Genomic DNA, 24,018 nt, shown 5'->3' with positions numbered 1-24,018 from the left:
TCAATAAAATGCACATAGACTATTTAGATGTAATATTCAAGTGTTGTTACCTGTTATACAATTGCACATTGATGAACGAGAAAGTTTGAGTGTGTATCTTTGGGATGAGTACCAAAAGAACCTGTAATAGGTTGTGGATCCTCGATACTGCCACCATTGTTTGATGATGCTCTGCCGCGGCCTCTTTGATTGATCTATTGGTTTGACCTTCCCTTAAGCCGATCACCCCACCACTTAGGGTAACCTATGACGACGAAGAAGTTATCAGATGAATGCCCTCCACGATTACAGTGCCTACATGGGCCCTGTCTTTCTCGATCCTCTGTTTTGTAACGAAGTCGCGTCTGAGCTGCAAACGCCGTGATCTCTGGATTATCTTCGACAATATGTCGATTGTTAAAGACATCTTTTTCTTGTCTGAGGATATTGTAGACTTCTTCGAGACTTGGCAGAGGTACCTGAGAAGTCAAGCTTGATCGAATCGTATGAAAGTGTGTATCATCAAGACCGTACAAAAACTGATGAACCATGTCATTACACTGGCAGCGACCTCATGTACATGTGCGAAGTGGTCTGTAGTTGTTTATGTTGTCCCAAATCTTGTTGAGCTTCCCATAATATGCCTCCACCAGACATACCACTCTGTTTGCAGGTTGCTAAGTCAGCCTTCATCTTCTGATTCCTCGGCCCATTAGATACCGAGAACATCTTCCTTATATGTTCCCATAGTTCTATCGCTACATCACGGTGCGATATGTTTGTCAACAAATCTGGATGAATCGTCATCTTCATCCATGAAACGATCAAAGCGTTAATAGTCCACCAATCCTCCATCCAGGAACCCGAACTTCTTTCTTAAACGAAGAGCTGTGCGAAAACCACAAGCCCACTCATCATAGTTGTTGCTCTTCAGAATCAGATGGGAGATCACAGCTCCTGAGTTATCTGCTGCAGTCAAATCATATGGAGAGATCGTTCTCCTCACTTCAGTTGCGACCCGGTTTCCTGTTTCCGCCATTCTTGTAAGAGATTTGTTTAGTGAAAGACTTGGTCAGGCTCTGATACCATGACAAGCCAAGAGAGAAGCCATAATAGGGTAAAAGGTTTTCTGTATTATTCCATATGACGACTACAAGTATATATATGAGTGCTTAACCTACTTTCCTAAAGTGCTGGAATACAGTAATTACAACAGATATAGCGTATATCACGACATTATACCCAAGATCGTCACTTAAAAGGTAGACTACAAAAGGTCTTGAATACCTCATAGGAAAAAAAACAAGGTCCGGATGAAATATTCATGAGTCTCTAAATCTTATACGTAACAGTCTTCAATCCTTATTTCAAATCAATTTTTTTATTTATGAATAGTTTTGTTTTCAACGAGGAGCTACTTGAGTAATAGAAGCCCCGTCCACAGAACCCATGGCAAACGTGTCAATACTAGGATCCACTCTGACTTGTTCATGCTTACTTCGGAAGAACAATCCAGGTGGTCGAGGCAAAGTGAGAGCGATGGAGCTAGAAGTGAGCAACTGGACGATCTCTGGCATGGTTGGACGATCTTCAGCTTCTCCCTGAACACATAGTAAAGCGATATGAATGCATCTCGTAACTTCGTCTGTTTGATAATTATCTCGAAAGGATGCATCCATGAGCTCTAATGGCGATCCATTGCTCCATAGACTCCATGTCTATTAAAGATTTTAATAACCAAAACGTTGGTCACTGTTAAATAAAGCAAAATAAGTAAATGAAAGTATTAAGGTGTATACTCACATATGTAACTAAATTGCCAGCTGTACCATCCATTTGATAGAGACTGTTGTTCTTTTTACCACTTATAATCTCAAGAACTAAGACTCCAAAACTGTACACATCTGATTTCATGGAGAATTGGCCGTACATTGCATATTCCGGAGACATATAACCACTGCCGATATTCTTGAAATGTTAAGTTAATAAAAGCATTATTACTGTCTACATAGGCATATAATGGAACAGTAAAGCTTACTAGGTTCCGACTATTCTTTTCGTATTGGCTTCCGTTTGGTCCATTCCAAAAATTCTTGCCATTCCAAAATCTGCAACTTTCGGGTTCATATCAGCGTCCAGTAAGATGTTACCGGCTTTGAGATCACGATGAATGATTGTGAGTCGTGAATCTTGATGAAGATATATAATCCCTCTAGCAATTCCTTTAATGATCTTGTACCGTATTTTCCAGTCCAGCTGGTTCTGCATCGTCGAGTCTGCACATGCATATTTTAATATATATTTTTCTAAACGGCATGAAATCTGCAAATGATATATTAGGTTAGGTATTGAACTCAGCTTACCAAAAAGGAAGTAATCAAGGCTTTTGTTGGGCACAAACTCATAGATAAGTATCTTTTCTTCCCCTTCCAAACAAAAACCAAGTAGTCTTACCAAATTTCTATGCTGAAGTTTTGCCACAACAACAACTTCGTTCTCGAACTCTCTTTCACCTTTTTTTTTTGAAAAAAAAAAAGCTCTCTTTCACCTTGTCCTGATGTTTTAGATAACCTCTTCACCGCAACTTGTATTCCACTAGGAAAGGTGCCCTATAAGCAATAATAAGTTGTTTTACAAAGAATAAGTCAGTGTGGGAATTATCAGTAATGAAGAAGTCCAAATGGAGAAATGTAATTAAAGATAAGTACAGTTCTTTCTATTCTGCAGCTTTGTTGAGTTGGAAATTGTGTGTGATGGTGTGGCGATTATAGAAAAATTCTTTAAGTGAGTAGGTTATCCTACTTACTACCACACATCTTAAATGCTCAAAAATACATGCGAGTAATATGATTAAACAGAGGAAAAACAGAGTACACTGATGGAGTTGCCGAGTTGAATTACATGTAAGTACTTTGTCAAACAACTAAGCCTTCTTTCGCTTTCCACTATAAAGATTTACATCATTTGATATTGAGAGAAGTTGAAGCTTTTGACAAAGGTTACACAATTTAGAACATGTTCAAGTTTCTATAACTCTAAACCTACTTTATATTAATGTGTTATGAAATTTATTTTATTATAATCAATTACATCTGAAGCCCTATGCAATGGTAATACCTTGTAGACTTGCCCAAATCCACCTTGACCAAGTTTGTTAGTTTCAGAAAAATTATCAGTTGCTGCCTCAATTGCCTTAAAATCAAACTGAAGTGACCCTGCAGTTGTAATATCGTCCCTATCTGTCAAAACATTTAACATCTGGATCACAACAGAATAATCATTCAACCTGAGAATGCATAGTTTATCATTTCACTTTTTACCTTCAGCAAGTGGTTCCGTCTCATAAGTTCTCCTTTTCTTTTTAGCCCAGAAAATGAAAACAGCTACGAGAAGAACAAAAATGACTGTGATTGGAACAACAACAGCGATTGCTATGACAGATGAGTTTCTGCCTTTTCCTGTATTCACAAAAAAAAAAAAGAAAAAAAGAAAAAGAAAACATATGATTATGACAAAAGAGTCAGATTACATATGAACGCTTGTTCTAGCATGCAAGTCTTGAATCTCTCACAAGAAAAGTTGTGTTGAAACATGTAATCAAAGGGAAGTGAATATTCAGACCAGCTTCTTGGGAAGGCGGTGGAGGAGCTGAATCCAACTGAGGTTTAGGAGGTTGAGGTATTGATGTGGCAGTTTCTTCGAAGAATTTGTAGAGCTCGTACCTTGAGTTACAACTCGGCATAAGAAGTCTTCCCCCAATTTGGGCTGTGGGTAATGAACTGATGGTCCGTTGTAGACAATTAAAACAATCACCACTCGTCAAATCGGGTGTGCACTGAGCCAGCCCATAAAGTGTCTCAACCGATGTGAAGTTGGACTTGCTAACCGCAAACCTTTTTGAACTATTAACAGCCTCGTTTGCACACTTGTTCATCAGAGAGAACACTTCATCACGAAACCGTTCTGATTGGTTTTTTGGAACATCTCGAGTGTTCCACATGAGTATTCCGTTTGTTCCATTTTGGAGTGAAGATTCCAAGAAAATATTCCGGTCAGAGTATCGAAGCATGCACTGGTCGTACCATATCAACCCAATCTTCTCCTCTGGACATTTTTTGAGAGTGTCGCTGGCAGCAAAGACGACACAATTACCGCAGACTTCTGGCGGGAGATCCCCCCGGCAAAGGAAAAGGCCGAACACCAAGTCAGGGCTTTGACCTGCCGCTGTGCTGTAAAATCCGGTAGAGGAAGAACGGCTGTTGGAAGAAAGAGAGGACAAAAGAGTTCTAATGTTGGAAGAGTATGTGCTGTTTCGGGAGTAAGTTGTCGTGTTTGGACAAAGATGGTATATGTAAGTAGGGTCTGGTTGCTGTGCATAAGATCTTAAGCTCGCAAGTAAGGCAATGAAGAAAACAGAACAAAAGGAGGCACAAGCAGACATATCTCCAGTTCGTTCTTATTATTTTCCTTCGTGTTTGTTTATTTTTTTCTTCTATTGAGTCTTTAATAAATGTGATAAAAAGCCATTAGCCTTGTTTTTTTGGCTTCAGTGGACTTAGTAAAAATTTCAATAATTTTTTTTTTCAAATTTGGGAACTTTTTTCTATAAATTTAGGGATCTATGTTCATATAATTTTCTTTACAAAAATTTGGGGTTCTAAGTGAATGTTTCATCTAGTTTTATCTAGAAACGGTCATGCCTTCCATTGAGTCTTTAATAAATGTGATGAAATGTTTAGTAAGATTTTAGAGGCCCTAAGTGCTTTAGTAAAAAAATTCATAAAACTTTTTTTTACAAATTTGAAAACTTTTTAAATAAATTTAAAGGCTTACGTTCATATAGTTTTTTTCGAAAAAAATTGAGGACCTAGGCAAATATTTCATCCAGCTTTAAATCAGGACCGGCCCTGCCATTAGCCAAGCCTATACGTTATGTGTAAAAGATGCAATTTCTTACAATTCAATGTTAACTTCTTATTGGCGAGTATCGTCAACGCTTTTTAAAATAATAGTACTAACATATCCAACCAGGGCTGGTCAAGCGTCCAATTATGGGACATTATTATATTTGAGTAGGTAGCCTTATGTACATCATTAATACATGATTTCAATTCCTAATAAGAATTCTTTTTTTGAACACTCAAAGACCTAAGAATAAAATTATATTGTTCAACATGAAAGATTTTTATACCGTTTTCATTCTCTTCTTTTGATTACTGCATCAATCTAGATTGTCTCCAATCTTTATTGAATACTACCTCTCTGTTTCACAAAGATATATTTTTAGTATTTTCACACATATAAGAAAACACATTAAACTACCATAATAAATATATTATTTTCTGTAATTTTCAATAACTTTTAACCAATAGTAATTCAATAACTTTTAACCAATAGTAATTCAATAAAGTCAATTAATTTTTTGAAGTATACAATTTTTTCATAAAAACACAAAAAATACATATTTTTGAAACAAACTTTTTTCTAAAAAATCTATCATCAAAGAACACAGGGAGTACATAAGAAACTCTATAAATTAATAATTTTTATAGTCTGGAGTTGTACCTGTTCAATTTAATTAACATTTTACTAGTGACTTCACGTATCTAAAGCCTTTTAATAATTGCCAACATGATGTATTTTGAGCCTCCAGTATTGACAAATCCAAGAACACAAGCCTATTTAGCTTTGACCCTTCCAATACAAGAAACAAATGATTTTTTTTCAAAAATTGGTTAGAAACAATCTCTTGCCGATCTTATTGGTTATCCTCGTTTCAGTTTTGTTCCCGTGTCTGGACAAATATGCGAGGACAGTGCAGAGACTTTCAGACCCAACTCTACTTACGACTCAAACCGTCTACTCATCCTCTCGTCTCTTGCCTCTAAACGTAACGGCTGGAGATGCCTTTTCCTACAACTCTTTTATTGGACAGGAACCAAACCAAGTCTTCGCAATGGGCTTATGCATCCCCGGATCAGAAACAAAGGATTGCTTCGACTGTATAACCGAAGGAGTTACAGAGCTAATACAGAGTTGTCCCCAAGACTCCCAACCAAACTGAGGCTTATTCATGGCCAGACACCAACACACTCTGCATGGTTCATTACGCAAACCGTTCTTTGGAGAACCATGCAGAGAGTATAAGGAATCAGAATATAATCAATCAAATCACTACAATCTTGGATTGTAATCAATCATCATAACTCTCTAAATATTTTGTTACCTTTTATACTATCATACATTCTGTATAAATGTAAACTCCCTACGTCAATAATAATCATTCAGTCTTCTTACCTTCATATGGTGTCAGAGCTTTGATCCATAATCAAAAACCCTCAAAAAAAAAAAAAAAAATCCGCCATGGCAGCAAACAACAACGCCGCTCCCGTTAACACCGGTGCAAACAACACCACCGACACTCTTGTCACCAACACCAGCACTCTCCTTCATGTCGATATGGCAAACATTGCTAAGCTGAGTGCATCCAACTACATTAACGGCTCCAAGCCAACACCAGATCCAGTCATCACCATTGAAGGCAACACTATTGCAAACCCTTAATACGTGTTTCACACATACCTAAGTATATTGTGGAGAATATTGTCACATGTGAGTAGAACTTAAGTATATCTGTTTTGGTGCCAGCTTGCCATAATGGCATGTTCTTGACTAAATTAAATTTTGTTACCAGGCTTGGAGGGTATGGAGAAGTGGGCCACCCTTAGAACTAGTGGATCAAACCATTGTAGAGAACTTTTAGAGAAAGACAAGAGACATCGACCTGGGTCGTATGTGTTCAGTAATTTCCTGATCAGTTTACATGTTCCTCAACCAACAAGAACGAGATGGCCTTGAGTCTAGCGAGTCTACGATCAACTCCAAAGCCTTTGGAGTATGTGCGCCATTTTTGACTTGAATAGTCATCTGAGTTCTCCAAAACCAAATTTACAAGCATGTTCCTGTATTCCACATTTGGAGTGCAATGCCAAAGAGATAAAAATTGTGAAGAACCTAATGAGTCTTAGTTTTTTGGATTTACTTTGTAGTCATATTCGTCTTCGACAGACTTACTCTGCTAGCCATTTCGTTACCATTTTCTTCTTCACTTTCTTCTACAACGTGTTCTTTTCGGAGCCACATGGTTCATTCATGAAATTGCAACATTCTTTCTACAAGTACCAACATGTTGACTACGCTTGACTTAAAACAGAATACTAGTCAACTTAATTAGACATTGACCAAGACAAAGGGACATATGCAGTGGGTCAATGACAACTTGGAACGGAAATTTTGATTGACGCAAAGATGTTTTTTGGAGATAAGTGTATGAATATATACACACACACACACATTTGCTTGCTATCCTAACACAAACATCATCTTTATGATCTTCAAAATGAAACTGGAGAATCTATTACTAATCTTATGGTTCTTCCTTGTAGGCTTTCATGTAGCGTGTGCACACAAATGCAGTGAAACCGGTTTTTTCATACCCCATGGTAAGTTTGATACAAACCGTGGCCTCCTCCTCTCTTCTCTCGCTTCTAATGTCTCAGGTCGTGGCGGCTTCTACAATTCTTCCGTTGGACAAGGATCAGATCGTGTGTATGCTGTGGGGATGTGCATCCCAGGTACTGAACCAAAGGTATGCTCAAACTGTATCCACCTTGCTTCTAATGAGTTGATGGAGACATGTCCTAATCAGACAGAAGGTCTCCTCTGGTTCGAGAAGGAGACTCTTTGCATGATACGTTACTCCAACCGTTTGTTTTTTGGAACACTCGAGATGGAACCAAGTTATAAGGTGTACAATACAGCAGCTTTCCAAGTCAACTTGACAGAGTTTGATAATACATGGGAGGCTTTGATGCTTCGTGTGATCGCTCAAGCTACCTCATCTTCTAACCCTATGTACTATGGTGCCGGCATACAGAAAATAGGGACTTCGCGGAACATCTACGCTTTTGTGCTATGTAGTAAAGATATATCTCCCTGGAACTGCGCCAAATGTTTAAGACAGAACGTGGATGACTATAGGTCGTGTTGCAGTGGGAAACAAGGTGGTCTTACAATGAGGCTGAGTTGTTTCATGGAATGGGATCTCTATCCATTCTTTGGAGTTTTTCAGAATCAGACCTCGCCAACTACTCATAAAAAAGGTATAACCTCAAAACTACTGTGTCCTGCTCTATTTTTTTTAATGTTTTAGCTAACCATGATTAAAGTTTGTTTGATCTGCTCTGCTGTTGTCCTAACATACGTTTATACTGCCCATTAGTCCCACTCATGAATCTAGTTTGAACCTTACATTATTACCTTTAGTCCCATATGTTCCCTTAACTGCAAGTAACCTATGTGACTTGTGCATGTTCAGATAGCAAAAAGATTTCTACAGGAACTATCGTTGGAATCATTGTTCTTCTCACCTTCATGAGTAGTGTGCTACTTGCACTAGGGCTTGCTCTATGTAGGAGGAGGAAAACGTACCAAGAATTTGCAACTGAAAGTGAGTTGTTCTTCATGATTTGGCACAAAGTGAACATTTATGTCTTCTAGTCTCTTCTCAAACGGTTATATTTCTCTTGCAGGGAGATCAATGACAACTTATGGTACTGAACCACAATATGATGGTAAAAGATTATGTCTCTTTTTGCGAAAACTGTTAAAGTCCCTTGGATACGCTCTTAGCATAACACAACGTATACTTTCAGATGCAGATGATATTACAACTTCAGGTTCACTTCAATTCGATTTTAAAGCAATTGAAGCGGCTACATGTAATTTTCATGAGAGTAACAAGCTAGGTCATGGTGGATTTGGTGAAGTTTACAAGGCATAATGTTCTTAAACTCTCTCAACTAGTAGTTTATGTTATAATCTTAGGTGCATATTAAACAAAAGTAATTCTGATAGTGAGTGAAGATCATATGACTTGACAGGGAACGTTCCCGAATGGAACAGAAGTTGCTGTGAAGAGGCTGTCTAATTCTTCAGGTCAAGGGGAACAAGAGTTTCAGAACGAGGTTCTCCTTGTAGCAAAGCTCCAACATCGAAACCTGGTTAAGCTTCTCGGGTTCTCTGTCGAAAGAGAAGAAAAGATACTCGTCTATGAGTTTGTGCCCAACAAAAGTCTTGATTATTTCCTTTTTGGTTAGAAACATATGATATATATATACACTTCTTTTCTATGAAATCATTAATGTTGATATCAAAGACGTAGACTAATGGTTTATACGTTGCATGTGTAGACCATAGAAAGAGGAGTCAGCTGGATTGGAGAAAAAGGTATAACATTATCGGTGGAATCACTCGTGGGATTCTATATCTTCATCAAGATTCACGGCTAACAATCATACATCGTGACCTTAAAGCTAGTAACATTCTCTTAGATGCTGACATGAACCCAAAAATCTCGGATTTTGGAATGGCAAGAAACTTCAGAGTTGACCAGACTGAAGCCAATACAGGAAGAGTAGTTGGAACATTGTAAATATTTTTCCTTTTAGTTTACACACTGTCTCTCCATTTTTTTTGTTTAGGATAAAACTGAAAGTGATATCTGATGTGTTTTTCAGCGGTTACATGTCTCCAGAGTATGTGGCGAATGGGCAGTTCTCGATGAAATCTGATGTTTATAGTTTTGGAGTATTGACTCTAGAGATTATCGTTGGCAAAAAGAATAGTAGCTTTCACCAGATAGATAATTCAGTAGGGAACTTGGTGACATATGTTAGTACTAAAAAACCACTACAGTCTCAAACTTTCCTACTCTCTTTTAAGTTTTTACTATAATTTTGACTCTGAACAATGAGTTTCTTGACAAATGACTTAACAGGCTTGGAGGCTATGGAACAACGAATCATTGTTGGAACTGATGGACCCGGCCATGGGAGAGAATTATGATAAAGATGAAGTCACTAGATGCATCCATATTGGGTTATTGTGCGTTCAAGAAAATCCTGCAGATCGTCCAACCATGTCCACAGTGTTTCAGATGCTCACTAATACTTCCATTACATTGCCTGTGCCTCAACCACCTGGATTTTTCTTCAGGGTCAGATCTGATCTAAACCCATTAGCCGATAGCTTGGAGTCTGGTCCGTCTAAGTCTACCATGTCTTTTACTTGTTCCATTGATGATGCATCGATCACAAATGTTAATCCTCGTTAAATTTTTTTTTTTTTTGTTATAATCTAATGCTCACTAGCAAAACATAAGAAGCATAGTAAGTTTCACTTTAATGTTTTTGTAAGTGGTAAACTGTATAATGCTACAGTCCGTTCTACAATTGAAGTTTTTATTACAAGTGACTATTTTTCTTCTAGAAGAAACGTGTAAATAGTATACAACTCATACTATATGCTTGAGGTTACAATAACAATACAAACTATCACACTTATTTTCAACACCAATTGATTTAGAAATCAGGCATGAAGATACTATGTTTGTCTTCAACAGAACTGGTCTTCAACGAGGATATACATCTGTGATCGAGGCATCATCAACAGATCCTGCGAGAGATTGGGTTGTTGTATATTGGGCCGAATCAAGCGGATCTTTTTCTTTTTCCGGTCTACTTGGAAAGTAAAGACCTGGTTGCCTAGGCACAGGTAATGTCACAGTATTACTGGTGAGCATCAGAACGATGGTTGACAAGGTCGGACGCTCTACCGGATCTTCTTGAACACACAAAAGACCGATATGGACACATCGAACAACTTCATTCCTTTGGCAATTATCTACAATAACTGGATCCACCAGGTCTAGTGGTGTCCCATTACTCCAAAGCCTCCACGCCTAGAAAATATTAATCAATCAATCAACACTTGAAACCATGACTAGATAAATATGGAACTTGCTTGGCTCTTCACTTACATATGAGACCAAGTCATGTGCACCATCAGTTTGGTAGAAGCTGCTGTTTTTCTTGCCGCTTATAATCTCAAGAACTAACACTCCGAAGCTATAGACATCAGATTTCATTGAGTATTGACCATGCATTGCATATTCAGGAGACATGTAACCACTGAAATCCACAACAAAAACATTTGTTAGCAAACTAAAGTTAAACAAAATCCAACTTATGAGAAGTAGGAAGACTTACTAGGTGCCAACTATTCTGCTTGTGTTCTCTTGTGTTTGGTCCAATCCAAAGATCCTAGCCATTCCAAAATCGGCAATTTTAGGATTCATATCCCCATCTAAGAGAATGTTACTTGCTTTGAGGTCACGATGTATGATTGTGAGCCGTGAATCTTGATGAAGATATAGAATCCCTCTAGCAACGCCGCCAATAATCTTGTAACGTCGAGACCAATCCAGCTGAGCTTGCTTTGCAGGGTCTGTGCACAACCATATATTACAGTTAACTCTTAACGATTTGCATCCCCAATGTCTCAAGAATCATTGAAACAAAGTGTTAAATATTACTGACCAAAGAGGAAGTAGTCAAGGCTTTTGTTGGGCACATATTCATAGACTAGTACTCTCTCTTCTCCTTCTAAACAAAACCCAAGAAGTCTAACCAGATTCCTATGTTGTAGCTTTGCAACAAGAACAACCTCGTTCTTGAACTCCACGTCACCTTGTCCAGATGACTTTGACAGTTTCTTCACTGCAACTTCAGTCCCATCCAATAATGTACCCTATCATTACCATCAGCATCAATGTGTTGCCACAAATTTTCAAGACAAAACACACAACTTAAGGCAGTAATAGTACCTTGTAAACCTCACCAAATCCACCTTCACCAATCTTATTACTCTCTGCAAAATCAGCAGTTGCAGTTTGAATCGATCTATAATCGAGCTGCAGCGAGTCTGAGGTTGTTATATCATCTCCTGTTGCACAATGAAACCCTTAGAAGCTAAATAAGACACTAATCAAACTCCAAACCCCAAAAAATGTTGATAACTTACCATCAAATGCAGATGTTGTGTGATAAGCCTTCTTTGCCCTCTTTGTAAGGAAACAATAACCAGCTATGAAAAGCAGAATAGCTACTATAATAGGCACAACAATGGCTACCACAAGCACAGTTGAGTTCCCGCCTTTCCCTGCTTTTCACAAACATCATTTTCTTAATCAAAAGATCAGACAATGGCAGACGACTAACAAATCAAATGTTCTGTCCCAAAAAACAGAGCTTTCTATGGAAACATGAACAAGAAAAACAGAGAAAGGAAACAGAGGTCTGACCAGGTGGAGGAGGAGCTGACACAGGAGGAGTAGAAACCGGCGGAGGTGATGGCGGTGGTGGTGGCGTTGGAACGGCGGATTCATTGTAAAACGGGTAAAGCTCGTATCTAGAACTACAGCTCGGCACAATAAGTCTTCCCCCGATCTTGTCCATAGGCAATTGATTGACGATCTGATTCAGACAACGCAAACAGTCTTGACTTATCAGATCAGGAGTGCACTGAACAAGTCCGTACAAAGTCTGGAACGCTGTGAAGTTGCCCTTGCCGGCAGCGACTCTCCGAGGACTGGTGGATGCCACGGTGGCTGCTTGGTTCATGGTGGACAAGACCAAGTCTCTGAACCCAATTTGGTTCGATGTAACGTTCTGAGTGTTGTACAAGATGATGCCTCCGTTGGTGTTAAGGGTCGAGAGAATGTTGCCGTTGGAGTATCTTAGCATACACTCGTCGTAATAGAGCGTCACCTCTCTCTCGTTCGGACACCGACTTAACGTGTCGTTTACGGCAAAGACGACGCATCTGCGGCAAACTTCGGTCGAGACGTCTCCTCGACAGAGGAAAAGTCCGGTGACTCTGTCAGGGGCTTGCCCGGCGGTGGCGTTTTGAAATCCGGTGGAGTAGGAGGCGTTGGGGGAAGAGAGGGAAGACAAAAGGGTTCTGAGATTGGTGGAGTAAGTGCTGTTGTTTCTGGAGAAAGTTGTGGTGTTTGGACAGATTTGGTATATGTAAGTAGGATCTTGGCCTTGAGCAGAAGCTCTGAAGCTTGTGAGAAAGGAGAAAAGGAAGAGGAATACGAAAGTGGTGGAAGAAGAAGACATAACTGGAGTTTCTTGATCAAGCTTTGAGATGCTTTGGTAGTAATGAAAACAAATTGATTTTCTTTTTGTTTATATCAAGTGACTGTATATATTAGGACGAAACAGAGGATGGTTTTTGTGGCCAGTGACCAGTGTTACGTAGCGACGATAAGTCAAGGTCAACGTAAACGCGTCTTGTCTTGAATTGTCTTTGCCTCCCCACTTGGGTAGGTAGGTAACTAGTTACTAAACAATAATTAACATTTCTTTTGGTGAGCGATTGAAGAAAAAACTTTATAAACCTGACAAGACCGTTATCAATTTAAATATTTATTCAAAAAAATAGGTTAAAACTTAAAACCATGACTAGGTCTTTGACATGAGACATTTATGGAACTACGTCATAGCGTTATGGCGGAATGAGATACAATAACAATTGAATTCAGAAAGAGATGTGACAATAAGGCTGGTCCTTCCACGAAAATGAGATGAGCATACGGTGGATAGCGCTATCAGTATTCGCTTAGTTAATGGAGATTGATTAACGTTGTGCAGTGAAGAGATCATAAGCCTATAAATTAGTTTACTCATAAATGCTTGTTAGGTATAGTATAATGGAAAAAGTGTCGGCCGATTGGCAATAGGTCCGAAGCTAATGGATTAGTGCAAAATTTAATGAGGACGTGGTATCTCCAATCCAACACTATTTTTTCTTTTAAAATGGAGTAAAAAGTATTCAAATTCTACTATATTTTTTATTCTATAATAAGATTTACTCTATAAATAGAGTAATCTATTTTTTGTTTGTTCATTATTCCATTATAGAGTGGAAAATGGAGTAGGGTTGGAACATTTTTACTCTATATTTATTTTTATTTCATTTTGGAGAAAAAAATAAAATTTTACATTGGAGATGTTCTGATATTTCTTGTTGTATTTTGCAGGGAAAACTTTAGACTATCTCCAACTCGCTCTATATTTGATTCTAATAATAGCATTTAGAAGTAAATCTATTTCGATTCACTTCTAGTTTTTTATTTACAACTAACGAAAAAAAGGGTTCAGTAAAGTAAAAGATGAAGAATATGAAGCAGAACTTCTATTCATTTTTTTGGATCAAAAAGAATCTAGATCACCTTGACTTTAGTCATTGGTAAGAAAAGTCAATTAAAGAAAAAACATTGAATAGGAAAGCAGGCCATCATTGCTTGTTGGTAGCCTATTGGTTAACAATTTGACATAATGGCATGGATTAGAGAAATGTTACATAAAGATTTATAGCCGTAGATTAGCAGGGAACAAAAGTTGTGCAGGAAAATTCAACTCACCCATTGAGAAAAGTCACCATTTACGTTTACTTTGACTTTGATTGACTTATCTTCGTCACAAGACCATCATCATGGCCACAGAGAGGAACAAAACCAATTATTTCATAGTATGTGCAAGCATCAAACAAATCGAAGGAAAAAAAAAATGTCTTACATGTTATAATTATATTATATATTGTTTCATATATAAGAGGTGTCTATTTGTTTGATCATGTTACGTAAATAATAGAAAGTAGAAAAGAATAATAATCTTAATAAATGAGAAGAAGAAGTAGTATACCAAATAAGAGAGATTGATGTTATTACGTTCGAAAGGGGCAATCTGATCACAATGCATTACATGCTTTATATAGAAGAAGAATCAGACAAATAATACTGTAAGAATTTATGATGATGGGCTCCACATTAACTTGTATACGCAAGTTCTTGACTTTGTAACACTCCCCCTTGGAGACCAGCATCATGTTGCCTCATTAAAAACCTTAATAGGAAAACCCAGTAGGAAAAACCATAGTAAGGCAAAAAGAGTACAACTCAGAAGCTCCCCCTCGAATAGACGATCATTACAGGTCTTGTTGATGACGCATTCCAATGTTGTAAACATGTTTTCTGAATGTCGTAGTGGATAGCGACTTCGTAAAGAGGTCTGCAGCATTATCACAGGATCGAACATATCTCACTTCAATTTCTTTATTCTTCTCGAGTTCTTGGGTATATGAGAAGAACTTTGGTGGAATATGTTTGGTTCGGTCACTTTTGATGTATCCTTCCTTTGTTTGAGCGACACATGCTGCATTGTCTTCATTTATGATGGTCGGTTTTGAGTCGACGTTGATCCCACTACTTGATAGGATGTGTTTACTTATTGATCTGAGCCAAACACATTCTCTACTCGCTTCATGAAGAGCAATTATTTCAGCATGGTTCGAAGAAGTGGCTACAAGTGTTTGTTTCTGGGATCGCCATGATATAGCGGTTCCTCCAACCGTGAAGACGTACCCTGTTTGTGATCGAGCTTTATGGGGGTCAGATAAATATCCTGCATCTGCAAAGCCAACCATTTCTCCGTTAGTATTATTAGGATAAAATAATCCTAAATCAATCGTTCCTTGGAGATAGCGAAAGACATGTTTGATCCCATTCCAATGTCTTTGCGTAGGGGATGAACTAAATCTTGCCAAAAGATTAACAGCAAATGATATATCAGGCCGAGTACAATTAGCAAGATACATAAGTGCTCCTATTGCACTTAAATATGGCACTTCAGGACCAAGTATATCTTCATTTTCTTCGTGTGGTCGAAAGGGATCATTTTCGACATTAAGTGATCTGACGACCATAGGAGTACTAAGTGGAGTCGATTTGTCCATGTTGAATCGTTTCAACACTCTTTTCGTATATGTAGACTGGTGTACAAATATACCCTTTTGAGAATGCTCAATTTGTAGGCCAAGACAATACTTTGTTTGTCCGAGATCTTTCATCTCAAATTCTCCTTTTAAATAATCAGATGCCTTTTGTATTTCGACTTTAGTCCCAATAATATTTAGGTCATCAACATATACGGCAATGATAACAAATCCAGATGATGTTTTCTTGATGAAAACACATGGGCATATAGGATTGTTTACATATCCTTCTTTAGTTAGATGTTCACTGAGACGATTATACCACATGCGTCCAGACTGTTTTAAACCGTATAATGATCTTTGCAATTTTATTGCACATAACTCTTTAGGTTTAGAACTTAATGGTTCTGGCATTTTAAATCCGTCAGGGATTCTCATATAAATATCAGTGTCCAAAGATCCATATAAGTATGCAGTAACAACGTCCATTAGACGCATCTCTAGATTTTGATTAGCCGCAAGACTCATCAAAAATCTAAATGTGATTGCATCCATAACAGGAGAATATGTTTCTTCATAATCGATTCCAGGTCTTTGAGAAAATCCTTGAGCTACAAGGCGAGCTTTATATCTCATAACCTCGTTTTTCTCATTTCGTTTCCGAACGAAAACCCATTTGTAACCAACTGGCTTCACAGCTTCAGGTGTGATTATAATGGGACCAAATACCTCTCGTTTGTTAAGTGAATCAAGTTCGACTTGTATTGCATCTTTCCATTTTATCCAATCATGTCTCCTTTGACACTCCAAGATAGATTTTGGTTCAGGGTCATCATTCTCTTCATCTATTTCCTTCGAAACAAAGTATGAGAAAAGATCATCAACACCATTCACTTTGTTTCGATTCCATATTTTTCTATTATGAATGTAGTTAATAGAAATCTCATGATTTTCTTCAGAATCATGATGTTCAACATTGTCATTGACCTCGTTGTTAATCTCTTCCAACTTTTCTTCTATATTGGAAAGATTTTGTTTTTCTGACTCCTTTCGTTTTCTAGGATTCTTATCCTTAGAACCAATAGGTCTACCACGCTTCAAGCGTATTTTAGACTCTCGTGTATTATCTTCTACTCCACGTTCATGTGGCATTTCTACGCGAGCAGGAGTATTTGCAGCCGGTATATGGGATTTTGTAACCAATTTGGTGTCTGCAAAAGCATCGGGTAGTTGATTTGCGATGCTTTGTAAATGCATAATCCGACGGACCTCTAATTCCGATTGTTTTGTAGGAGGATCAAGGTGTAATAAAGATGGTACACACCATTTGATATCCTTTCCTACTTGTTTATTTTCTCCCCCTAGAACTGGGAATACTTTTTCATCAAAGTGACAATCAGCAAAACGTGCCGTAAATACGTCACCAGTTTGCGGTTCTAGGTATCGTATAATTGATGGAGAGTCACAACCAACATATATCCCTAACCTCCTTTGAGGTCCCATCTTTGTACGTTGGGGAGGTGCAATCGGCACATATACAGCGCAACCAAAAATTCTTAGATGAGAAATGTTTGGTTCTCGTCCAAAGGCTAACTGTATTGGAGAGTATTTGTGATATGCACTTGGTCTTATTCGAATCAATACTTCTGCATGCACAATAGCATGTCCCCACACAGAAGTTGGGAGTTTAGATTTCATAATCAATGGTCTTGCAATCAGTTGCAGACGTTTAATTAATGATTCGGCCAAACCATTTTGTGTATGAACATGAGCAACAGGATGTTCAACATCAATTCCAGTTACCATACAATAATCATTGAATGCTTGGGAGGTAAATTCACCAGCGTTGTCCAGTCTAACTCTCTTTATCGGATAATCAGGAAACTGAGCTCTTAGTTTGATTATCTGAGATAAAAATCTCGCAAATGCCATATTTCGAGAGGACAATAGACAAACGTGTGACCATCTACTCGACGCGTCGATCATTACCATAAAATAATAGAATGGTCCACAAGGTGGATGTATAGGTCCACAAATATCACCTTGAATTCGTTCAAGGAACTTTGGTAACTCTTTATCTATTTTGGTTGGCGATGGTCTTATAATCAACTTTCCAAGAGAACACGCAGTACATGTCATTTTATTCCCTTGATAAACTTCTTGGGGTTTCAGTGAATGACCATGTGAGTTCTCGATGATTTTTCGCATCATTGTAGTGCCTGGATGACCAAGACGATCATGCCATAGTGTAAAATCACTAGAATTTTCTTTGATCACCAAATGTGATTCAATGGCACTTATATATGTATGATGTAGACCAGAAGAGAGTTTTGGTAATTTTTCCAATACCTTTTGTTTTCCCGATTTCTCAAGAGTAATATACATATACTTCTTTCCATCCTCAGTTGCAGACTGAGTATCAAATCCTTGAAGATATATGTCTTTAAAACTCAACAAATTCCTTTTAGAATTTGGAGAAAATAGTGCATTATTTATCGAGAATTTTGTCCCGTTGGGTAACGTGAAATGGGCTTTACCAATCCCTTCGATCAAGTCTGCAGGACCTGATATTGTATTAACAGTGATATTTGTCGGTTTTAGTTCAGAAAAATATTTTCTGTGCTTCAGAATAGTGTGCGTTGTTCCACTATCTGGTATACAAATATCTCTAGCATTGATCTTGGTTGATGTTCCATTTGTAATGTCCATTTCTGAGACAAACAAAAAGAATTAACATAAGATAATATTATTCATAAAATATTATACATCATTAGCAAACATTAAACACATAATAATTATACATAAGAAGGTGAAAAGCACACAATAATTATACATTAATCTTCCACAAACAACAATTATTTATGATATAATTGTGGAATTTCAAGAGTCACATGATGGGCACTTAGGCTTCCGTGATAGCGGTCTCCTCGAAATCATTCACAAAGTCAGACGCATCGAGGTGCGTTGTACCCTCAGAATGTTCCGCAAAGTTTACTTCCTTTTCTTTTCCTTTGACGGACTCTTTGTATAGAGCGCAAAGGTGTGCAGGGGTACGACATAAACGAGACCAATGTCCCTTAGTACCGCATCTGAAACAAGCTTCTTCTCGCTTCTGGGAGGTATTTCCTTGGTGTTCTTTTCCCTTAGGGGTTTGCTCAGAGCGGACCCACTGGAATGACTTCCTATCTTGTGGATTGTACTTTCGTCCACGTCCACGGTAGTTTTGACGACCACGACCGCGACCCCAATAGGCTTTATTTTCCTTGACTGGTTTCTTCGCATCTAACGCGTTTGCTTCAGGAAACGGTTTTGAACCAGTTGGACGAGTCATGTGATTCTTGATCAGAAGCTCGTTGTTCTTTTCTGCTATGAGAAGCGCCACAATTAATTCTGAAAATTTGGTATATCCCCGCAACCTGTACTGTTGTTGTAGGGTGATGTGGCTCTTATGGAATGTGGTGTATGTCTTCTCAAGCATTTGAGATTCGGTGATTGTTTCACCACAATATCTCAATTTGGCCACAATTCCTAACACAGCCGAGTTGTAATTCATCACTTTGTCGAAATCTTGAAATCTCAGACTCTGCCATTCATCCCGAGCAAGTGGAAGTGTTATGTCTTTCTGATGATCAAAACGATCTTTCAGAGACTTCCATAGCTCTTTAGGATCTCTCATGTTGGCATAGTCATAAATAATACTTTCATCAAGGTGTCTTCTAAGGAAGATCACCGATTTAGCCTTTTCTTGAGGCGTTGAAGTATTAATCTCTTTAACGGTCTCGGATAGACCAAGAGATTCAAGATGAAGTTCGACATTTGTAACCCATGAAATGTAGTTGGTGCCGGTGATGTCTAGAGCGGGGAATTGGAGCTTCTCCATGTTTGCCATTGGATTTCTAAAATCAAATAATATATTAGAATTTCATAATTTTAAAATGAACCATTTATATTAATAATACACGCAATTACAAGGAGAAACAGCGCATAGAAAAGTAAACCGACATTGAGCGTAAATTCCTCAGGAGCAAATTCTCCGATAAAAAGACCGTACATAGAAGCAAAAATTAGAATTGCACATACAACCAAAAATATGCGAATCATCCTTTTTGTAATGATAAACCGTAATGGAGCGATTTGAAAATATTTGAGAGAAGATGAAATGTTTTGGATGAAGTAAATGAGTGAGAAATGAGTATATTTATAGATAAAAACACTGTTCATAGCCGTTAACTAGCCGTTTAGAAAGTAATTTTTTTTTTTTTTTTTTTTTTTTTTTAAATTTATATATGACCGTTGGAGGTAAAAGAAAAACATAAGATAGAAAAAAAAATTAATCATAAACAATCAGTGAGCAATTATAAAATTTATCAATTTAAACATATATATAAATATATGTGCCTACTTAAATATATTTAGTTATCTATGGGGATAAAATTATCCGTCAAATTTGAAAGCAAAAATATTAAGGTGATCAAATCTGTAAAATAATAAATTATGATAATGGACTCAAATATAAAATAACAAGTTAAATGTTTAGGCGGTATACCGGCCATCATGGTGCCTTAAGCAACCATTGTAAAATTAACAATAAAAGGCGGGGCGGCAGGGCCGCACTCCGGTAATCATAAACAAATAAAATGGAGGCCCCACTCCGAACATAATAATCAAAAGAAAGAATTATAATAATAGAGTGATCGTGCTGATAACGTGTTATAATTATATTATATATTGTTTCATATATAAGAGGTGTCTATTTGTTTGATCATGTTACGTAAATAATAGAAAGTAGAAAAGAATAATAATCTTAATAAATGAGAAGAAGAAGTAGTATACCAAATAAGAGAGATTGATGTTATTACGTTCGAAAGGGGCAATCTGATCACAATGCATTACATGCTTTATATAGAAGAAGAATCAGACAAATAATACTGTAAGAATTTATGATGATGGGCTCCACATTAACTTGTATACGCAAGTTCTTGACTTTGTAACATTACACATATTTCTTTTGTGTTTTCATATTCTCATCAGTCCTCACAATTTGCGCGCAAAACCATACTTATGTGTACCATGACTGTCCGAACACTACAACTTACTCAAGCAACAGCACTTACTCCACCAATCTCAGAACCGTTTTGACTTCTCTCTCTTCCCTCAACGCCTCATACTCCACCGGGTTCCAAACCGCCGCATCGGGACAAGCCCCCGACAGAGTCACCGGACTTTTCCTCTGCCGTGGAGACCTCTCGCCGGAAGTTTGCCGCAGCTGCGTCATCTTCTCCGTCAACGACTCACTCTCTCGTTGTCCGAACGAGAGAGAAGCCGTGCTCTATTACGACGAGTGTATGCTCAGATACTCTCACCGGACTATTCTCTCGACACTTTCAAGAAACGGTGAAGCTGTCTTTAGGAATGACACGATGATTCCATCTAACCAGCTAGATGGATTCGGTAATGTGCTCATGTCGAACCTGAGCCAAGCCGTCACCAACGCGGTGTCAAGTCCTAGAAAGTTCGATGCGAGAAAAGCTAAGTTCACAACATCTCAGACTGTTTACTTACTGGTTCAGTGCACTCCTGATCTGACCGATCAAGATTGTTTGACTTGTCTGCGAATCTCCTTCAATCAGTTACCTCAAGACAAGATTGGAGGAAGATTTATTCTGCCGAGTTGTAATTCAAGATTCGAGACTTATCCGTTTTACAACCAAACCGCCGTCAAAGCCCTGCCACCACCACCACCACCACCGGTTTCAGCTCCTGAACGACCTGGTCAGAGCTCTGTTTTATTTTTTTTGGCCAGAGCTCTGTTTTTTTGGGCATTGATATCTCAAAAATAACAATCAAACTATTGAAGGTTTTGTCCTTTCGTACTGATTTTAGATTTTTTTTAATACTAACTTTCTGATTGTAAGAAAATGATGTTTGGAAAGCAGGGAAAGGTGGGAATTCAAACATGTCGGTGGTAGCCATTGTTGTGCCAGTTATAGTGGTTGTTCTGCTTTTGATAGCTGGTTATTGTTTCTTAACAAAGAGGAAGAAGAAGGCTTATGATACAGCACCTTCAATTGATGGTAAAATTCATCCTATGGAACCAATCTTTATCCAGTCTGATTAATGTCAATCTTAAGCATTTTTTCTCACTTTACTAAGACTTTCATTGTGCAAAAGAAGATGAAATATCAAGCGCAGACTCGCTGCAACTGGATTATAGAACGATTCTAGCTGCAACAAATGATTTTTCAGAGAGTAACAATATTGGTCGAGGTGGTTTTGGCGAGGTTTACAAGGTTAGTACTACTACTATTTAGTTCCTTAAACTGAACCTGATTTTGTGTACTATTATCATTTAAATTTGGGTTCAATGTATTTATATAAACAACCGGGTGATGCTGATGTAACTGTTAGGGTACATTACCGAATGGGACTGAAGTTGCGGTTAAGAGATTGTCGAAAACTTCAGGACAAGGTGACGCAGAGTTTAAGAACGAGGTTGCAGTTGTTGCAAAGCTTCAGCATAGAAATCTGGCTAGGCTTCTTGGATTTTGTATAGAAGGAAAAGAAAGGATACTGGTCTATGAGTATGTGCCTAACAAAAGTCTTGACTACTTCCTCTTTGGTCAGTTACACTTAATACTTTGCTCCATCGTGTTCTTAGTTTTAGCTTTTGCAAGTATTTAGAGCTAAATAAAAATGTATGGATGCATGCAGACCCTGCTAAGGAAGGTCAGCTGGACTGGAGTCACAGGTACAAGATCATTGGTGGAATTGCTAGAGGGATTCTATATCTTCATCAAGATTCACGACTCACAATCATACACCGTGACCTCAAAGCAAGTAACATTCTCCTTGATGCGGATATGAATCCGAAAGTTGCTGATTTTGGAATGGCTAGGATCTTTGGAATGGACCAAACCGAGGAGAGTACAAGGAGGATAGTTGGGACTTAGTAAGTCTTCCTCTTAGCTCACTTGGATATTTTTTCCCCAAAAGACTAAAGTTTTTGTTGTTCTGAATTCCAGCGGTTACATGTCTCCTGAATATGCGATGCGTGGCCAGTACTCAATGAAATCTGATGTCTATAGCTTCGGAGTGTTAGTTCTTGAGATTATAAGCGGCAAGAAAAATAGCAGCTTCTTCGGGACAGAAGGTGCACAAGACTTGGTCACATACGTGAGTTTTAAGTTTTATATTTGTCCATTTCTGATGTTTTATGCTGTATTTCTCTCATACATTTATCAATTTAACATTTAGGCATGGAGGCTCTGGAAAAACCAGACACCATTAGATCTGGTGGCTCCGGTTACGAGACATAATTGCGAAATGAATAAAGTGGTTCGATGCATCCATATCGGTCTTTTATGTGTTCAAGAAGATCCTGCGCACCGTCCAACCTTATCAACCATTGTTATGATGCTCAGTAGTAACACTGTGACTTTACCAGTGCCTAAGCAACCGAAGTTTTTCGCTCAGAGTAGACCCAAAAAAGACCTGCTTGATTCAGAAAAATCTACTAAAAGCAACTCTGTCCCTTGGTCGATTGACAACGCATCAATCACTGAATTATATCCTCGTTAAAAATGAAATGCCTATATCAACTTATGTTATTGGACGTTGTTTTAAATCTTCTTTAGATGTAGAAATGTTTGTATGAAGAGTGTCTTTTTGATATTTTTTACATATATTAAGAAAATGTTTGGAATATATTTATGTTCTTATTAATTACACTTAATTAACTAATAGCGTTATAAATAAAATTATTTTAAAAACTAATGCAATTTACAATTAATATTAAACTGAAAGTTTAAAATAATATTTTTTGTAATAAAAAGTGTGAAAATGACACTAATTATGAAATAGAAGAATTACGTAGGTTGTAATTCGAAGTATGTATGAAATGCAAGCTATTGACACGTTTTTTCTTAGGTTTGAAAATATGTCCCACAAAAAAATTGTCTCCTTTATAAAAGACATCAGCTAAAGTTGCATCAAGGCCTGTAATTAACTATTAGATTACCATTATAACATTTATACTAGTATGTGTTTAGATTTGTTATATATGTACATTAAAAGTAGAATAGTATGTGGTTGAGAGTAAAGCACACTCACACTCCCATTCAAACGCAGTGAGGGAAAGAGTAGTTAATTTGTTTTACATAGTAGTTATTCTACTAATTCATTGTAAAATATTTTTTCAGATGAATAAATTACTTTGCAAAAAACAATGTACTATTTTGATGACAGAAAATTATTCTATATATACAATAAATGAAATTTTTGTTAGCTTGGCATTTCAAGTTAATTGAAAAGCTATACATCTTTTGGTAGGAGTTAGAAGAATCCACTTCGACCTGTGATTAA

At 37.6% G+C, this 24,018-nt stretch overlaps 4 protein-coding genes across 7 annotated transcripts; 2 read left to right on the top strand and 2 right to left on the bottom strand.

Moving 5' to 3' along the window:
• Positions 1 to 1,092: 1,092 nt before the first annotated feature.
• Positions 1,093 to 4,889, bottom strand: LOC106440447 (cysteine-rich receptor-like protein kinase 19). The gene is made up of 8 exons (XM_048741086.1): positions 3,601 to 4,889; positions 3,300 to 3,437; positions 3,097 to 3,218; positions 2,528 to 2,588; positions 2,343 to 2,492; positions 2,018 to 2,255; positions 1,783 to 1,936; positions 1,093 to 1,697 (listed from the first exon to the last, which is right to left on the bottom strand). Exons 1-8 carry the CDS (start codon positions 4,418 to 4,420, stop codon positions 1,383 to 1,385), a joined length of 1,998 nt encoding a protein of 665 aa, XP_048597043.1. The 5' UTR covers positions 4,421 to 4,889; the 3' UTR covers positions 1,093 to 1,382.
• Positions 4,890 to 7,276: 2,387 nt separating this feature from the next.
• On the top strand, positions 7,277 to 10,296 carry LOC106440404 (putative cysteine-rich receptor-like protein kinase 16). The gene is made up of 8 exons (XM_013882062.3): positions 7,277 to 8,141; positions 8,357 to 8,488; positions 8,571 to 8,612; positions 8,694 to 8,815; positions 8,922 to 9,132; positions 9,231 to 9,468; positions 9,558 to 9,711; positions 9,818 to 10,296. The coding sequence occupies exons 1-8, from the start codon at positions 7,367 to 7,369 to the stop codon at positions 10,151 to 10,153; spliced, it is 2,010 nt and encodes a 669-aa protein (XP_013737516.2). The 5' UTR covers positions 7,277 to 7,366; the 3' UTR covers positions 10,154 to 10,296.
• A 26-nt stretch (positions 10,297 to 10,322) lies between these two features.
• LOC106440439 (cysteine-rich receptor-like protein kinase 10) lies at positions 10,323 to 13,099 on the bottom strand. Of its 2 annotated transcripts, none has more exons than XM_013882105.3 (7): positions 12,182 to 13,099; positions 11,902 to 12,039; positions 11,705 to 11,823; positions 11,418 to 11,628; positions 11,088 to 11,325; positions 10,859 to 11,009; positions 10,323 to 10,780 (listed from the first exon to the last, which is right to left on the bottom strand). In XM_013882105.3, the coding sequence occupies exons 1-7, from the start codon at positions 12,999 to 13,001 to the stop codon at positions 10,451 to 10,453; spliced, it is 2,007 nt and encodes a 668-aa protein (XP_013737559.2). In that variant the 5' UTR covers positions 13,002 to 13,099; the 3' UTR covers positions 10,323 to 10,450. The 2 variants fall into 2 exon arrangements, with proteins under 2 accessions (XP_013737559.2, XP_048597041.1); XM_048741084.1 differs by having other exon boundaries at positions 11,705 to 11,820; positions 12,182 to 13,083.
• A 1,174-nt stretch (positions 13,100 to 14,273) lies between these two features.
• Positions 14,274 to 23,361, top strand: LOC106440500 (cysteine-rich receptor-like protein kinase 10). 3 transcript variants are annotated; one of them, XM_048741070.1, is made up of 8 exons: positions 14,274 to 14,462; positions 20,655 to 21,429; positions 21,594 to 21,731; positions 21,811 to 21,947; positions 22,066 to 22,276; positions 22,369 to 22,606; positions 22,680 to 22,830; positions 22,912 to 23,361. In XM_048741070.1, the coding sequence occupies exons 1-8, from the start codon at positions 14,418 to 14,420 to the stop codon at positions 23,233 to 23,235; spliced, it is 2,019 nt and encodes a 672-aa protein (XP_048597027.1). In that variant the 5' UTR covers positions 14,274 to 14,417; the 3' UTR covers positions 23,236 to 23,361. The 3 variants fall into 3 exon arrangements, with proteins under 3 accessions (XP_048597027.1, XP_048597032.1, XP_048597029.1); XM_048741075.1 differs by having other exon boundaries at positions 14,275 to 14,462; positions 21,832 to 21,947; XM_048741072.1 differs by having other exon boundaries at positions 14,275 to 14,462; positions 21,829 to 21,947.
• The last annotated feature ends 657 nt before the right edge of the window (positions 23,362 to 24,018 follow it).

The sequence above is a fragment of the Brassica napus genome, chromosome A1, assembly GCF_020379485.1.
Source record: "Brassica napus cultivar Da-Ae chromosome A1, Da-Ae, whole genome shotgun sequence".
Lineage (NCBI taxonomy): Eukaryota > Viridiplantae > Streptophyta > Magnoliopsida > Brassicales > Brassicaceae > Brassica > Brassica napus.
The sequence above is the reverse complement of the archived record's forward strand: the minus strand, read 5'-3'. Positions and strand labels throughout refer to the sequence as shown.

What these genes read in the sequence shown, in the direction of transcription:
- LOC106440447 (XM_048741086.1), bottom strand. Translation starts at nt 4,420, where the DNA reads ATGTCTGCTTGTGCCTCCTTTTGTTCTGTTTTCTTCATTGCCTTACTT. An exon ending in ACCGCCTTCCCAAGAAGCTG is followed by an intron (nt 3,438 to 3,600) that starts GTCTGAATATTC and finishes TTGTGAATACAG; the next exon opens with GAAAAGGCAGAAACTCATCT. An exon ending in CTGGCAATTTAGTTACATAT is followed by an intron (nt 1,698 to 1,782) that starts GTGAGTATACAC and finishes AATCTTTAATAG; the next exon opens with ACATGGAGTCTATGGAGCAA.
- LOC106440404 (XM_013882062.3), top strand. Translation starts at nt 7,367, where the DNA reads ATGATCTTCAAAATGAAACTGGAGAATCTATTACTAATCTTATGGTTC. An exon ending in GCCAACTACTCATAAAAAAG is followed by an intron (nt 8,142 to 8,356) that starts GTATAACCTCAA and finishes GTGCATGTTCAG; the next exon opens with ATAGCAAAAAGATTTCTACA. An exon ending in GATTTGGTGAAGTTTACAAG is followed by an intron (nt 8,816 to 8,921) that starts GCATAATGTTCT and finishes ATGACTTGACAG; the next exon opens with GGAACGTTCCCGAATGGAAC.
- LOC106440439 (XM_013882105.3), bottom strand. Translation starts at nt 13,001, where the DNA reads ATGTCTTCTTCTTCCACCACTTTCGTATTCCTCTTCCTTTTCTCCTTT. An exon ending in CACAACATCTGCATTTGATG is followed by an intron (nt 11,824 to 11,901) that starts GTAAGTTATCAA and finishes ATTGTGCAACAG; the next exon opens with GAGATGATATAACAACCTCA. An exon ending in CCTTGACTACTTCCTCTTTG is followed by an intron (nt 11,326 to 11,417) that starts GTCAGTAATATT and finishes GGTTGTGCACAG; the next exon opens with ACCCTGCAAAGCAAGCTCAG.
- LOC106440500 (XM_048741070.1), top strand. Translation starts at nt 14,418, where the DNA reads ATGTGCAAGCATCAAACAAATCGAAGGAAAAAAAAAATGTCTTAC. An exon ending in GGAAAAAAAAAATGTCTTAC is followed by an intron (nt 14,463 to 20,654) that starts ATGTTATAATTA and finishes TTGTAACATTAC; the next exon opens with ACATATTTCTTTTGTGTTTT. An exon ending in CACAAGACTTGGTCACATAC is followed by an intron (nt 22,831 to 22,911) that starts GTGAGTTTTAAG and finishes TTTAACATTTAG; the next exon opens with GCATGGAGGCTCTGGAAAAA.